Source organism: Lactuca serriola, chromosome 2 (genome assembly GCF_051521515.1).
Source record: "Lactuca serriola cultivar US96UC23 chromosome 2, Lser_US96UC23_V15, whole genome shotgun sequence".
NCBI classification, from domain to species: Eukaryota; Viridiplantae; Streptophyta; class Magnoliopsida; order Asterales; family Asteraceae; genus Lactuca; species Lactuca serriola.
In genome coordinates, this window is record NC_136409.1 from 178095281 (window position 1) to 178110318 (window position 15038).

Genomic DNA, 15038 nt, shown 5'->3' on the forward strand with positions numbered 1-15038 from the left:
ATGGGTATTGATGGTTTGCGAGAGTTGTGTTCTTTTGGTTCAGAGGGCACTCCTGAGGATGCTGCAGGTCGTAAGATGGTGCTTGTGAATGACATTGATGTGGGAGGGAATGGGAAAGATCGTGGTGCTAGTGGTGATAATCGAGCAGGTGTTAGAGGTGATGATGTTGATGACGTGGTGGATGATAGGGAAGTTTCTGGTGGGTTGCCTGGGAAAGTAGGTGAGGATGATGTTGTGGAGGGGGCTGTGGTTGGTGATAAGGTTGTTGGTGATGGTTCGGAGCCATAATATTTCTTTGTTTTGTTTAGTCTATGTGTTTTGCTTTGCAATGGTTGAACTACTAAGAACAATGTTTATATATATATATATATATATATATATATATATATATATATATATATATATATGTTTGACATGCACTAAGCATTATCTACTATCTACTTTTTTTGTTTTGTGCTTGGCTTATTCGTTTATTGCATATTGCTCAACATGTGCCAAACATTTTGCCTTGTTTTTGTTACCGTTGACACACTAAGTGTTCACATTGAATGCACTTAGCACTCATCATTCAATCATTGGAGATTATTACACTAAGTATGAGAGATCAGCAATTGCATTATTATTTAACCGCGGGTTTTTTAAATACACTAAGTATTAAGCTCATGTCACTTATGCATGAAATTCTATATGTTTCGAGTACTAAACTCATGTCTTTAAACATAGAAATACACTGAGTATCAATTCTCATGTCACTTAGCATGGATAGACGTACTCTAAGTACTCTAGGGTGCAACATACTCAATGGAACATCAACCAACTAGGGTTACATCTTTCCTCTTCCTTAGAAAAAATATTTCTTTAGGTTCCTAGCATTCCATGTTCTTGGAATGGGCCTTCCTTCCATCGTCTCTAACACGTATTCCCCGTTCCTGTTTGCCTCTGTGACCCTGTATGGGCCTTCCCACGTTGGGCCCAGCTTTCCCTGGGGTTGTGCCCGACTGGCCTCATTTTTCCTCAAGACATACTCACCCACTTTGAAGGCCTTCTCCTTTACCCTTTGGTTATAATACCTTTTTGTTGCATGTTTGTACGTAGCTTGGCGTACTCCCGACTCTTCACGTTTCTCCTCTAGGATATCTAAGTTTATCCTCAGGTTTTGTGTGTTGCTTTCCTCATCTTGGTTAGCCACCCTTAGCGTATTCACTGCCACTTCCATGGGGAGCATGGCTTCGGTCCCATATGTTAAGCTGAAAGGGGTTTCCCTTATACTTTTCCGTGGTGTAGTCCTGTATGACCATAGCACCATTGGTATCTCCTCTGCCCAATTCCCTTTTGCTTTGCCCAACCTCTTTTTGATCCCATTGACAATGGTTTGGTTGGACACCTCCGTTTGACCGTTCGCTTGAGGGTGTGCCACCGATGTGAAGCGTTGGCTTATCCCTTTGGCAGTGCACCATTCTCTGAATGGGTTCTTAGCGAATTGCAAACCATTGTCGCTGATGAGAACCTTAGGTGTTCCAAATCTTGTCATGATGTTTTTCCACACAAATTTTATCATGTGCCTCCCAGATATGCATGCCAGTGGCTCAGCTTCAATCCACTTTGTGAAGTAATCCACGGCTACCACCATATACTTCAGCTTCCCTGGTGCTTCTGGGAATGGACCCACTATGTCTATGCCCCACTGGTAGAAAGGCCATGGGATGGATATGTTGCTTAGCGGCGCCGGGGGTTTCGCCTGGACTGGGGCTTAAGACTGACACTCCCCACATTTCTTGGTTACTTCTACCGCGTCTTGATGTATCGTCGGCCAGTATACCCCCATTCGTAGCACCTTTCCTGTCAAAGCCCTCGCTCCTTCGTGTGCGCCTACCTGCCCTGAGTGTGCTTCCTGCAATATCTCTCTCCCCTGGCTTGATCTACACATTTTAGCCATGGAGACGTGAATCCCTTCTTGTACAATTCCCCGTTCACCATTGCATATGAGGGCGCCTTTATACGTATTTTTCTGGCCTCGTCATGGTCGTCCGGCAACACTCCTCTCTGGAGGTATTCCCGGAACGGTGTCATCCATGTGGGTCCAGCGGGGGTCAGGATGTTCACCTGCTGTTCATCAATGCTTCTCTCCCGGAGCACCTCCACTAAAACTTTCTTTGACAGGTGGTCAAAACAAGTGGACGCTAGCTTGCTCAAAGCGTCTGCCCTCTTGTTCTCACTTCTGGGTATCTGCTTGATTGTAAATTGGCCGAATGATCCTACCAGTTGCTTTACCATATTTACATACTTTCCCATTCTTTGGTCTCTTACCTCGAAACTCCCATTGACTTGGTTCACTGCTAACCTTGAGTCGGTTAGTGCTGTTACAGCTTTCGCACCCATCTGTTTGGCGAGTCGCAACCCTACAAGCAGCGCCTCGTACTCCGCCTCGTTGTTCGATGTATGGAAGTCGAAAAGGAGGGCGTAGGTTACCTCTTCTCCTTCTAGGCTAGTTAGGATCAGCCCCGACCCTGAGCCTTCCCTGCTGGACGCTCCGTCCGTGTACAGGGTCCATGAACCATCGCCGGTAGGGGCCTCTTCAACTACCCACACCTTTTCTTTCGCCGGGTTCCCTCCGTCAGGAATTTCTAGTAAGAAATCAGCCAGCGCCTGCCCTTTGATACTTGTTCTTGGGCGGTAGTTTATATCGTGCTCTCCCAGTTCAATTGCCCACTTGGCCAGCCGACCCGACGTCTCCGGCTTAAGCAAGATCTGTTTAATGGGGTAGCTTGTGAGTACCTCGGTTTGATGTGCCTGGAAGTATCGCCTTAATCGTCTCGCAGCGTAGATGAGTGCCAACACCAATTTTCCAGCATGGGATAGTTGAGTTCTGGTCCTTGCAGCTCTCTGCTAACAAAGTATACCGGTCTCTACTCCCCTTCCCTTTCCACAGCCAATATCGATGATATCGCTTCGCCTGATGTTGAAAGATACATTTGTAATGTTTCTCCAGGGATGGGGGTTGCCAGAGTCGGCAGCTTGTGCAGTGCTTCCTTGATTCTCTGGAGCGCCTTCTCAGCTTCATTCATCCATTGGAAATTGTTTTCCTTGATGCATCCCTTTAAGGTGTGGAACAGTGGCATAGCCTTGGCGGCAGATTTCGAGATGAGCATGCTTAGAGCTGTGAGCTTCCCGTTCAGACCTTGTGCATCTCTAAGAGAGTTTGGGGTTGGCGTCTCGATGAACTCGTCGACCTTGGTCGGGCTGGGCTGGACGCCTTGTCTAGTAACATAGTAGCCCAAGAATTGCCCCTCTTCCACTCCAAACGTGCATTTGGTTGGGTTTAGTTTCATCTTGGCCACCTCTAATGTCTTGAAAGTCTCTTCGATGTCTTGCAACATCTTTTCTTCATTTGGACTCTTAATCACCATATCATCTACATACACCTCAATATTCCTTCCAATTTGCTTGGCGAATATCCAGTCAATCAGTCGCTGGTGTGTCGCCCCTGCATTTTTTAACCCGAAAGGCATCTTGGTGTAGCAGAACGTGCCATGGTCTGTATAGAAGGCTGTTTTCTCTTCGTCTTCTTTGCTCATCAATATCTGGTGATACCCGTTGTATGCATCCAAGAAGCATTTTAGCTTAAATTCCTGTAGCGACTCTACCTTATGATCGATTTCCGGGAGTGGGTAGCAATCCTTAGGGCATGCCTTGTTTAGATCAGAAAAGTCAATGCACATGCGCCACGACCCATCCTGCTTGCGGACCATAACTGGGTTTGCAATCCACGTTGGGAACATCGCCTCCCTTACTATTCCAGCCTCCGTCAGCTTAGACACTTCTGCATTGATCACCCTGTTACGGTCTCCTCCTTGTACCCTCTTCTTTTGCTTAACCTCTTTTACCCCCGGTTTGATCATTACCTTATGTTCAATGACCTTCCTTTCTACCCCCACCATATCTGTGGGGGTTCAAGCAAATACATGTTTGTAGCGTTTGAGCAGATCGACCAGTGCTCTTCTTGTGTGGCTTGGGAGGTCGCTTCCAACATTGACCGGCTGGTCGGGGTATCCCTCATTGATTACCTCCTTCCCCTTTGCAGGATTGCCCCTGGGCCTCTTGGGCCCTTTGGTTATTTCTGCTGGCTTTATAACTGTATAGCACCGCAATTCTCTGGGCGGGGTCCCCAAAATCGTGGCTTCGCCTTTTGGTGTGTCGAATTTCATGATCCCAAACATGGTTGAAGGTATGGCCCCTAGCTTCAAGAGGGCAGTCCTCCCTAAGATGATGTTGTGCTCCGCCGAGTGTCGAATGACCACAAAGTCTATCAGGGCGGTCTTCTTCCGCTACTTGTCGTGGCTAGTGATTGTTAAGGGGAAGTGGATCGTGCCCAACGGCCACAGGCTGTGGCCGGTGAATCCCACCAGCCTACCCGTCGTAGGTTGCAAATTGTCTTTCCAGCGATCTGGAAGGAGCCGGAAATAATGCTCATAGATGATGTCTGCTGAACTCCCGGTGTCGACATAGACCCTATGGATAGTCACGTCTTTGATGGATGCCTGTATTATCAGAGGGTTGTCACCTTTCCAGCCGTCCGGCCGGGGATCCTGTATGGAGAACGTGAGCGCGCGTGCTGACGGTTTAACAATGACTTGCTCGCCCCGCTGTTCCTCCCTACTTCTTTTGCTGCGTATCATGAATATCTCCTTGGGCTGAACTCCTTCGCGGGGTGGACCCTTGGCGTTCTTAGCATCGAATTTGGCGCGTAGGCTTCGCACCACCTCCACCAGGTCTCCCTTAAGTTGTTTCTCCTCCATCTCCTTCTTTAGTACCGAACAGATGGTTGTATCATGCGTTTTGATTTTGTGGTACTCACAGTACCGACTCTTAGGCGACTTGGCTGGCTGCTGTTTCTCAGACACTGCATATACTTCTGGGCGGCGACCCCGTCTGTCGTCTTTAATAAATGGTCGTAAACGTGGCGGTGGTCTTCTTTCTTGGCCATAGTGTCTTCCTCCCCCCCGGAAATCCGTGTGGGTCGGGTGGTGATGTCTAGTCGCCATAGCATTCAAGTAGGCCTGCTTGGCTGCTTCACCATCCTCCTGTCGTAGGTATCACTCCACTCTTTCTTTCAACTCAGCTCATGTTAGAGGCTTCTTTCCCATGAGTTTTTGCGAGAGGGGTCCAGGCAGGAGTCCCCATGTGAAAGCGCCAGCAATGAGCCCTTTGTCATGCCCCGGTACATCCAGCGTAGCGTTTATGAACGTTGTAAAGTATTCTCGAACAGTCTCCCCCTCCCTTTGTTTACAGTCTATAATTGAATGAGAATCGCCTTTGTATTTACGTAGCTGCATGAAGTTGGTGAGGATGAGGTACTTGAGCTGAGCGAAGTTTGAAATGCTGCCCGGTTGTCGCGTTTTGAACCATGTGTCGGCGTTGCCATCGAGCGTCGTTGGGAAGTATGTGCACCAAAACTTCTCGTTAAGCTTTAGCGACGTCATCGTCCATTCATATGTATCAATGTGGCTATCTGGGTCGGTGGTTCCATTGTACGTTTTAAGCGTCGGGAGCTTTGCAGTGTTTGGTATTTCGTAATCCAACAGCTCTTTAACAAATGGAGATGTTACGCTCCGGGAAAAACCATCTTGGTTTGGAGCAGTCGACGTCCCTTGCTGGTATTGAGAACTCATTCCATGCTGTGGGAGCGTAAGGTAGCCTGGACTTGGTCCATAAGAGGGGTATGGCTGGAATGGTAACTGGAGGGGATAGCTAGTGGAGAAAGGGTGCATGGATGTAACAGGGTTGATCATTATCGGCTATCGTAAGCTGTTGTTTGGGGGGATAGTCGGTCCAGTCCATGCTCCAACCGTCGGGTAGATGGGTGGTGAATGGTTCATCATGGTTTGCGCCAATGGTGGTAGTAGCGTTGTGGAACTCTGTCCACTAGTCGTCTGGAACGATGTAGGTGTTACGAATAACGGTGAAAGGTTGAAAATATGGCTCGACGGAGGTGCAGTTGAGTGAACTGTCCGTGCCTGTTGCAGCGGCGGCGCAAAGAACGGCGGCATCTGAAGCTGTGTAGGCGAAGGCAGCTCCACCGAAGTTGTTCCTTGCTGAGAAAACAACTGTTGTGAAATATTTCCGGCGGCTGTTGTAGAACTTCCTTCGCCCAAAACTGGCCTGTTGGTCGCTGTAGGCAGTGGCGTTTCGTCCAACGTCGTCATGGGATGTATGGGACTAATTGGTCGTCCCTCACTACCGTTGGACGCCATTGATGCTTGCTTTCGTGCTTTTGTTTGTGTTCTTCGTCTCACAAACGGATGGCGCCAAATGATGGAACCTTGTCCCGGATGAGACCTTGCTTCTGACTCTGGGATGAGATCTTCTTGATTGCCTGATTATAACTGCAAGATCACAAAGAACAAGGGCCGTCAGCCACTTCCCGGGAGGGGTTCCCGGGAGAACGCTCCGACGGTCAAGTTAGGATGACTTTAGGGTTTGTGTTTGTTCTCTCAAGATCGGTTAGAGAACTTACCTCGCTGGTCTTGTGTGCACATCCTTTTATACCTAGCGTTCCTGCCTAGTCCGTGCCAGACAGGATCACTTTTGGAGGAGACAAGGTCAGAGGCGCTGATTGGAGGGTCGTGCGCCCTCAACCGCTAGAGCGCTCTCATTGGCTCCGGCGGTAATGCTCTGATCCTGCCCTTTGTCTCCTTACCGTATCTTTTGTCTTGGAGCAAGGAGCGTTACTTGGCGGGCGCGAGCCTTCCACCTGTCCGTTTCGCTCCCGGGGGCGCCAGCGGGCGCTGAGCCTGCTGGGCTGAGCCTGGCTGGTGTGCCCGGCTCTAGGGCTTCGACGCGGTTCTGCTGTGCTGCCCTAGGCACACCATCAATAATCATTTTTAGTTGAGAGCTTAAGTTTTTCTGAACTTGTAAAATCAGATAACCCCCCCCCCCCCCCACTTTTAGTTGTTTTTCCTAGTTTAGCTTTTAGTAATTATTTTATTAATTAAATATTGTTCCCTGTGATCGACACCCGACTTACCCAAACTATATTATAATCTGACTAGGTACACTGCCTATAGGTGCATAGTTAGTATAAGTTTGTTAGGTTATAAATTTAAAAGTTGATAGGTATATTTTGTGCACATCAGTTAGTTGTGGACTTCTTTGGCAAGGTGTGTCTTCTCAATATACTATGTAAGATACTAGTTGTCTTAGTGATACTTGCATGGAAGACTAAGTGATGACCCCTGACATATGTATGAAAGACCAGGTAGTGGCTCCTGGCAATTGTATGCAAGACTAGGGCCTGGACCCGATAGTTTTATGTATGTTGCTAGTTGTCTTTGGGATACTTGCAATGAAGACTAGGATGTGACTCTTGGCACTTGTCATAAGACCAAGATTTGGCTCTTGGTGTGGCAAGGATAGACCATGATACACTCTAAATTACACTCTTTGTATCAAAAGTTTTCCATGAACATATTACACTCTAAATTTAAATGTCGGGAAATCGTATTCTTTTTAGCTCCACAATAGACTAAATGGTGAAAATATGAAAAGAAAAAAAAACATAACTTTAGTGTTTCGTAATTTCGCATATGAACTCCGTTTGAGTTGATTTTTTCACCGTGTTCTTTGTAACAAGGATTTCCCATGGACAAATTACGCTTCCAATTGGGATGTCGGGAATTCAGATTTTTCTTAGTTATAAAATAGGTCATTCGGTGAAAATTATGAAGACAAAACTCCATAACAATCATCATATCATTTGATTGCTCTCAATCGCATGGGTCTACAAAAATCTATTAAAAAAATCAGTTTTGCATACAAAATTCATAACAATCATCATACCATTTAAGTTCTTTCCGGTCATATTGTGATCTACAATAATCTTTAAAAAAAATCACAATCAACCTATTTTATTGCAAGTATTGAGCTGCAAAAGGTTTAAAAAAACTTAGTTTGCAGTAAACCAGATTTTCACATATGGTTTATTACGAAAATAATTGTTATTTTGTCCATTTTTCAATTTTGTGGCTTTTTTGAGGTAAAAGGTTTTAAGAAATCGTTGTTGTGATTAGGGGTGTGCAAAAAAACCACAAAACCGAACCGATTCGGTCAACTCGAAACCGAAAAAAACCGAAACCGTGAAAAACAAAAACCGAAAAAACCGGATTTATATGGGTCAGTTTCAGTTTCGATATATAGATATCCGTGGATACCCGAACCGAACCGTATTACATTATATATATATATATATATATATATATATATATATATATATATATATATATATATATATATATATATACACACACACTTTACACATTATTGAAGCATTAGTTCATTAAATTAAATGTATTTATTTTAGTCGTGCATATATAATTGATCGGTATGTCTTATGTCATGATTTACTAGTTGTGGTTATTAATGGAACATTGAAGAATAATTTGACTATTTGACCAAATTAGACTCTTAATACATATCTTGTACTAGTTAACGGCTTTACACCTCTTTTGTTTTTTTTCCTCAATTTTTTTATATTTGTTTATATTATTATGTATGATATGTTTTATTTCAAATGTATTAGTGTACGGTATCTTATTTATGTCTATGTATCAGATTTATCTTTTTTTTTTTTTTTGGTAATGTATGATGTTAGAACTCCAACAAAATTTGATTTTTTAGCGGGTAACCGTAAACCGAACCGTAGTTACCCGCTTTTATACGGTCCGGTTCGGTTCGGTTTTGTATATAATCCGGTTCGGTTACGGATAGTGCATGTAAGGTACCCGCCCCGTGGTCACGGTTCAAAATTTTATTATTATCCGAACCAAACTGTCTCGTAAACACCTGTAGTTGTGATTTTCTCTTAAGTTAATAAACTTAGGAATATTATATTGAAAATTGAAGAAATTGACATTAGAATCGGTATAATAAAAAAGTCAAAATATATTAGCTAAAAATAAAAATTTAAAGTTTTAAAGTTTCAAATTAATATGATTTAAAAAATAACATATTTTACTATTTTTATAATTTTTATTGTGATTATTATTTGAAGTATAGGTTATTACTTTAACCTAATATATTTTTGACTTTTAACTTTTTTGTAATTAATATTATTTTCAATTAATAAAAACAAAAATACTTTTGAAAATTTAGTTATTAATAGAAAATAATTTTTGTTAATAAAATATTTTTATTTAAGTTTTTATAAATATTATTATATCATTATTTTTATAAATATTTTAAAAAGATTGTCTTTAAATATATTTTTTCACTAAAATTTTAATTTATGTTTTGAACTTAATATTATATTTATTGTACGAAATGTAGTATACTAATTATAATTATAATATAATTTCATTTAAAGATAATATTTTAGAATTGATTTAAATTAATTTTAATTTATGTTTTGAACTTAATATTATATTTATTGTAGCAAATTTAGTATATTAATTATAATTATAATATAATTTCATTTAAAGATAATATTTTAGAATTGATTTAAATTAATAAATTAAGTATATTATATTTAAAAAATAAAACTAATATTAGATTCATAATAATTTTTTTTAATATATTAGTTAAGTTAAAGACTAAAAAGTTTTAATTTTTTTTAAATCAATAATTAAATTAAATAACATTTATTGTAATAGTTATATAAATTTTCAAAAGAATTTCCTATATTTGAAGATGATTTTTTAATTTTTAAATATAGATTCCACCCAATCTCTTTTTCTCCCTTTCTCTCTCTCATCCCCACCAACAAACCCCTGATCCATCTATCAAAATCACCTCTTCAGTCGACCTGAAATTTATACACTCCACTGCCCTTCCTCCTCGAGCAAATCACCGCTCTGATTTATGGCCGCTTATTTAGCCTGTTCCATTCGTTCATCAGTTATTTAGAGATACACCAAACACCCAGACCTTCATATATATAAGGAGGTGGAGAGAGAGAGAGAGAGAGAGAGAGAGAGAGAGAGAGAGAGAGAGAGAGAGAGAGAGAGAGGAAGAAGAAAAGGTGTCGGTGCTGTTTGATTATCCGTTTCACGTTTTGCAGATTTGATTTTTGTCCTAGATCGATGGATGTGAGAGGAGAATTAAAGGGGCGATGTAGTTGTTCGTCGGCGGCGACCACCACGGGGAAGAGGAAAAACGATCACAGACCTTACAAGGGAATACGGATGAGAAAGTGGGGAAAGTGGGTGGCGGAGATTAGGGAACCAAATAAACGGTCAAGGATTTGGCTCGGATCCTATTCCACACCCGTCGCGGCGGCAAGAGCCTACGACACCGCCGTCTACTACCTCCGTGGGCCCTCCGCCCGGCTCAACTTCCCGGAGTTACTTGCGTCCGATGGCACACCGGATGAGTTGTCGGCGTCTTCTATTCGGAAGAAAGCGACGGAGGTCGGGGCAAGGGTGGATGCAGAAACGAGTGGTACTTCCGTGCAACATGCACTCAAGCCTTGTTGGTTTGAAGAGAAACCCGACTTGAATAAGAAACCCAAACCCGAACCCGAATCCGAATACCCAGATGGTGATGATAACTGATAACTGGTGAAATAAAGCAACTTCATCATCCCCAGGTATTGGAAGCAACAAATTTTCGTCAAAAGTTTTCTTGAAAAAAGAAATTACCCAATCCGAATCATTGTAATTGCCATCTTTGTGATTAAATCGCATTTAATCGACAATTATGAACGGATTTTAAGCTTTGAATTTGTGTTTGAAAGTGATTATTCGATCGGAATAACAGTCGAGAAAATGATCGAATATAACGTTTGGTTGTGATCCGTTGATAAGCAAAGAAACTTATTTAAATAATTAAATGTTTTTTGATAAGATTTAGGAAAAGGATAGATTAGAATCTTAGATAAGACGAATTTTGTGTACCATGAAAATAATGCAATACTAAAGTTGTCTTGTCTTGTATTTTCAGTTGCTAGTTGTTAAGAATTAAGAGGGAGTTTTGTTGTGTAGTTGACATGGATTTTGTGTATAGATAAACAAGGGACACACATGTTTCTGTTTTTTGTATTTATTCGACATGTTTGTTTTTTCACAAAAGAAAAGTCACCACGTAATTGGAATGAGAGAAGAATATGAATGATGTTAAGGCATATCTAAACATACAAGTCTTTAAATCCTCCATGAGATTAGGATCACCCAGTATGGGTCTCTAAAACGCCGGTATGGCTGATGTGGCAGATCCAAAACGGCGGTTTAACGCCAGAAATCCTGCCCTTGCTTCTCGTTTTGGTGCTTCTCGTTTGCATCACCATGGATTGCAACCGGAAAATTGTGACCGTTACATATATTATCGTTCATAAAAGGTCAATTTCATTTTAAAAAAAAAAGAAAAAAACCTTACAATTTTACCTATAAATACAACCCATTTTACCCTATTTTCTTCAATCTTTTTTCTTTCTTTCTACATTTTATAAAATTCAATACTTCTTCAACAGAAAAATGAGCCAAACCAAAAGTCCAAAACACTCCTCCACCAAACTCAAACCTATAACCAAACACAACCTTTCTTTTTTCGGATTGTAGGTTACGAAAACTATTTGAACCTATTATCCTCTCAAAGTTCACCACATATCCCATACCAAGCATTTTGTTTCAATCTCACCCCATGTTTTGAAAACCGGACCGGACCGGCCGGTTCGACCGGTTCAACCGGGAACCAGTCCCGGATCCGGTTCATATAGGTCAAAAAACCGGTATTTGTTTGAACCGGTAAAAACCGGTCCGGTTGAACCGGTAAAACCGGTCAAAACCGAAAATTTTAAAAAATATTTATTTTTTTTCATTTTTTGTATTTTTTATATAATTAAATATAATTATAACATCATCCGGATTTTCCGGTTTTTGAGACCGGTCCGACCGATTGGACCACTTGAACCATCGAACCAGTAAGACGACCGGTTCGATCTCCGGTCCGGTTTTCAAAACCTTGATCTCACCTCACCTCCAATCCAATTTTCTTCCTTGCCTTACATTTAACAAAGTCTTTTTGACCAAAATTCAAATTTATAACAAAACTTTTTCCCTAATTTATCTTTGATGACAAACACAAACAACCACCAAACCACCACTATATCTGTTGAAATCGTTACCAAAACGCAATCGAAAAGTAGTAGGGAAGGGAGAGGGAAATGGAAAGATGCCATGGAAAATAAAAAATTCCAGAATAGTGGACACATGAGGAGGAGGAGGAATACGCTTTAACGTAATCGTGGCGTGAGACTTCAAAAAAATGACGCTCACAAAAATGGTATGAAGAAAAGTGTTTATCGGGAAGCGGTGTTCGTCAAATTTCATGGTATCTTGAAGAAATAACCATACCACAATTGTGATATTTTTAGTAGTAAATGGACTCAAATAAATAAGCAATGCACAAAATTAAATAGGATCTACAACAACCTTCAGTTAGAAAAGTTAGAAAAGCAAAGTGGTGTCAACGACTTTGATTTGTTCAAATCTGCAAAAAAAACAATATTGGGTCGAGATGAGTCATGTGTTTGAGTTTGATAAAATATGGGAGATGATTTGAAGAGATCCAAAATAGACTAAAACTCTTACTACATCGACAGAGGTTAAATCGAAGAGGTCTCAAAATTCAAGTGTGATCGACGTTTCGGCAACATAGACTCATATTGACCTCCACGTCGACATCGGTGAAATTCCAGATGACATCGAGGATATCTCCCCACCACGACAACCGACGGGACACGACAAAGCAAAGCGCGCTGCAAAACATGCAGATGACGTGGAGAGGAAAACAAAGCATATTCGCGGAAATCGAAGCCAAGTTTAACGAACACAGTTAACTATAAAAAGGAAAAAAATGAGTTGCGACGTAAGCACTTGGATTTCCTTCGTAAGCAAACACAAAAGGAGATGGAACAACGCGATCGAGAAGATATGACAAATGAGTTGGCAATTCTTAGGTCTAGTGATGAAGGTTTATCACAAGAATATATAGAAATGCTACGAGTGTTGAAGACGAATATTAGAGCAAAACATTGGGAAAATTAGAAGTATAGTTTTATATTTTAAATTTATCATATTTTTTTGTATTGTAACGTTTTTTTTTAATTTAAATGTTATGTGTAATTTAAATATTATGTTTTATTAAATTATATTTTTTTTATAATTATTAAAAAAATCTAGAAAAAAATTAAAAAAAAAACAAATGATAACATAGAAATTAGTGGGTGATGTAGCATGTGAGATGACTGAACGATCTTAGAGACTCCACGTCGCTTCTTTCAAATCTAATTGCAATGCCACATTTCAATTTATTGCAAGACGCATTGGATTTGTCTTTCTATATCTGAAAGCCTTTCAAACACAATTAACAACTAAGGAAGAGGCCCGTGCGTTGCACAGGTCGATTTTTTTTGTTGATGCAATTTAACTGCAAGTTTTCAACCTGGTGATTACATTAGAAATCATAACACCCAAAAAAACCCCAAATTAAGACAAAAGCTGCCACTTTCATCACCTACATTTGTGGAATCCTGACCATATTTGCTTTTAATTAGAGTCTTTAAGTTATGATATGATTACATGCCCATTTTCATGGCCTCCTTCAAAGAAGAAGCTCCAAGAGAGAGAATCATGAATTCTTGAACCTACATCACATACATCTATGACCCTTCAATAAGCATATATATTTACACAACCTAGATTATGCGTGAATGCTTAAAAGATAGTCAGTACAAATGGCATACCTCCTCTTTCCAAATTCATCAATTGCAATACAAAATATTTCATCAGTGTGGGTGCACAAACCCAAGTATCTGCAAAAGGAGCAGGAAATGTGTTTGACAAGTGTATATATGTCGCTATTTCTTGTATTTAGCTCATTGCAAAATATACATATATTATATAATCATATATGTAAAAATAAGGAAGCTTGAAACATTTATCAGGTGGGATGTTGTTTTCTTAATCTTTAGAGTTTGCAAATTCTGCAAAGTCTTTAGACAGCTCAAGAACAATGTCATTTTCTTGTCATATCGTGTGCTCCAAAACAAAGTCACAGGATCAAACCTATGTAACAAAATGACACGTTAGTAGTGTGAAAATACTATGTGGACAATGACATGGCAGAAAAACCTATAAACTTCAATAACTTGTGCCATATCATCAATATTCACATCAGGTCAATAGCAATGTGTAAATTTTGATACAAAATAGAAAGTAAATTGCTATTTAAACATTTAGCCCAAAATACAAACTTACAGATCATAGGTATTGTTGTTGTTGTCCATTATTCGAGGGTAACTTCCCATAGGAAGGATTTTTATTCGGTATATTTTCAAAAACATGTTAAGGATATATATCGTATCAAAAAGATTACGTATACTTTCTAACATTTTATATAATTAAGAAAAAGATACTGAAACTTTGGTCTGAAATATTAAACCATTGTTTGAAGCAAAAGGCATGTCTCCATGCAACATTTATCTCATCTCATTCAACCTATTGCCACATTATAATTCACAACCAAATAAATTTAGTTTAATTAATAATCATAGAAAATAGCTAAGAGTATTTAAGTTATAAGAAGTAACAGATTTTAGGGAGTTTCCCCATTCTGAAATTGTTGATAGTTCTAAATTCTCCATCATACCAGACTTGAAACACATCATTTAAACCATTATTTATCTTTAAAAGTTGTAAATGTGCTTGTAAAACTTCAATTTATGTCAATGTGGTATCTCTCTCTCTCTCTCTCTCTCTCTCTCTCTCTCTCTCGCTTCCTGTGACATTAAAGATTTTAAAAAGGTCATGGAAACCAGTTTAACATTACAAAAGAAGTGACTATGTATTGACCTCACCTGATGAGATATCAACTGAAACTGAAAATTATTGAACTCGTGCCAATATCTGATAACAAAGATTTCAAAAAACAGTTGGTCAACCCTTCAAATAGGTGAAGTAATTGACTTCTTAGATATCAGAAGTGACTTACCTTTCTTCTAACTCTTTAAATCGATTAGATTTCAGTTTGAGTTCCTTCAATTCATCGGT

General features: G+C 40.1%; 2 protein-coding genes across 2 annotated transcripts; one reads left to right on the forward strand and one right to left on the reverse strand.

The window, feature by feature from the left end:
- Window positions 1-1869: 1869 nt before the first annotated feature.
- On the reverse strand, window positions 1870-2379 carry LOC145089818 (uncharacterized). The gene has a single exon (XM_079028212.1). It carries the CDS (start codon window positions 2377-2379, stop codon window positions 1870-1872), a length of 510 nt encoding a protein of 169 aa, XP_078884338.1.
- A 7323-nt stretch (window positions 2380-9702) lies between these two features.
- Window positions 9703-10925, forward strand: LOC145087517 (ethylene-responsive transcription factor ERF011-like). Its single transcript, XM_079025482.1, has one exon. It carries the CDS (start codon window positions 10074-10076, stop codon window positions 10542-10544), a length of 471 nt encoding a protein of 156 aa, XP_078881608.1. The 5' UTR covers window positions 9703-10073; the 3' UTR covers window positions 10545-10925.
- The last annotated feature ends 4113 nt before the right edge of the window (window positions 10926-15038 follow it).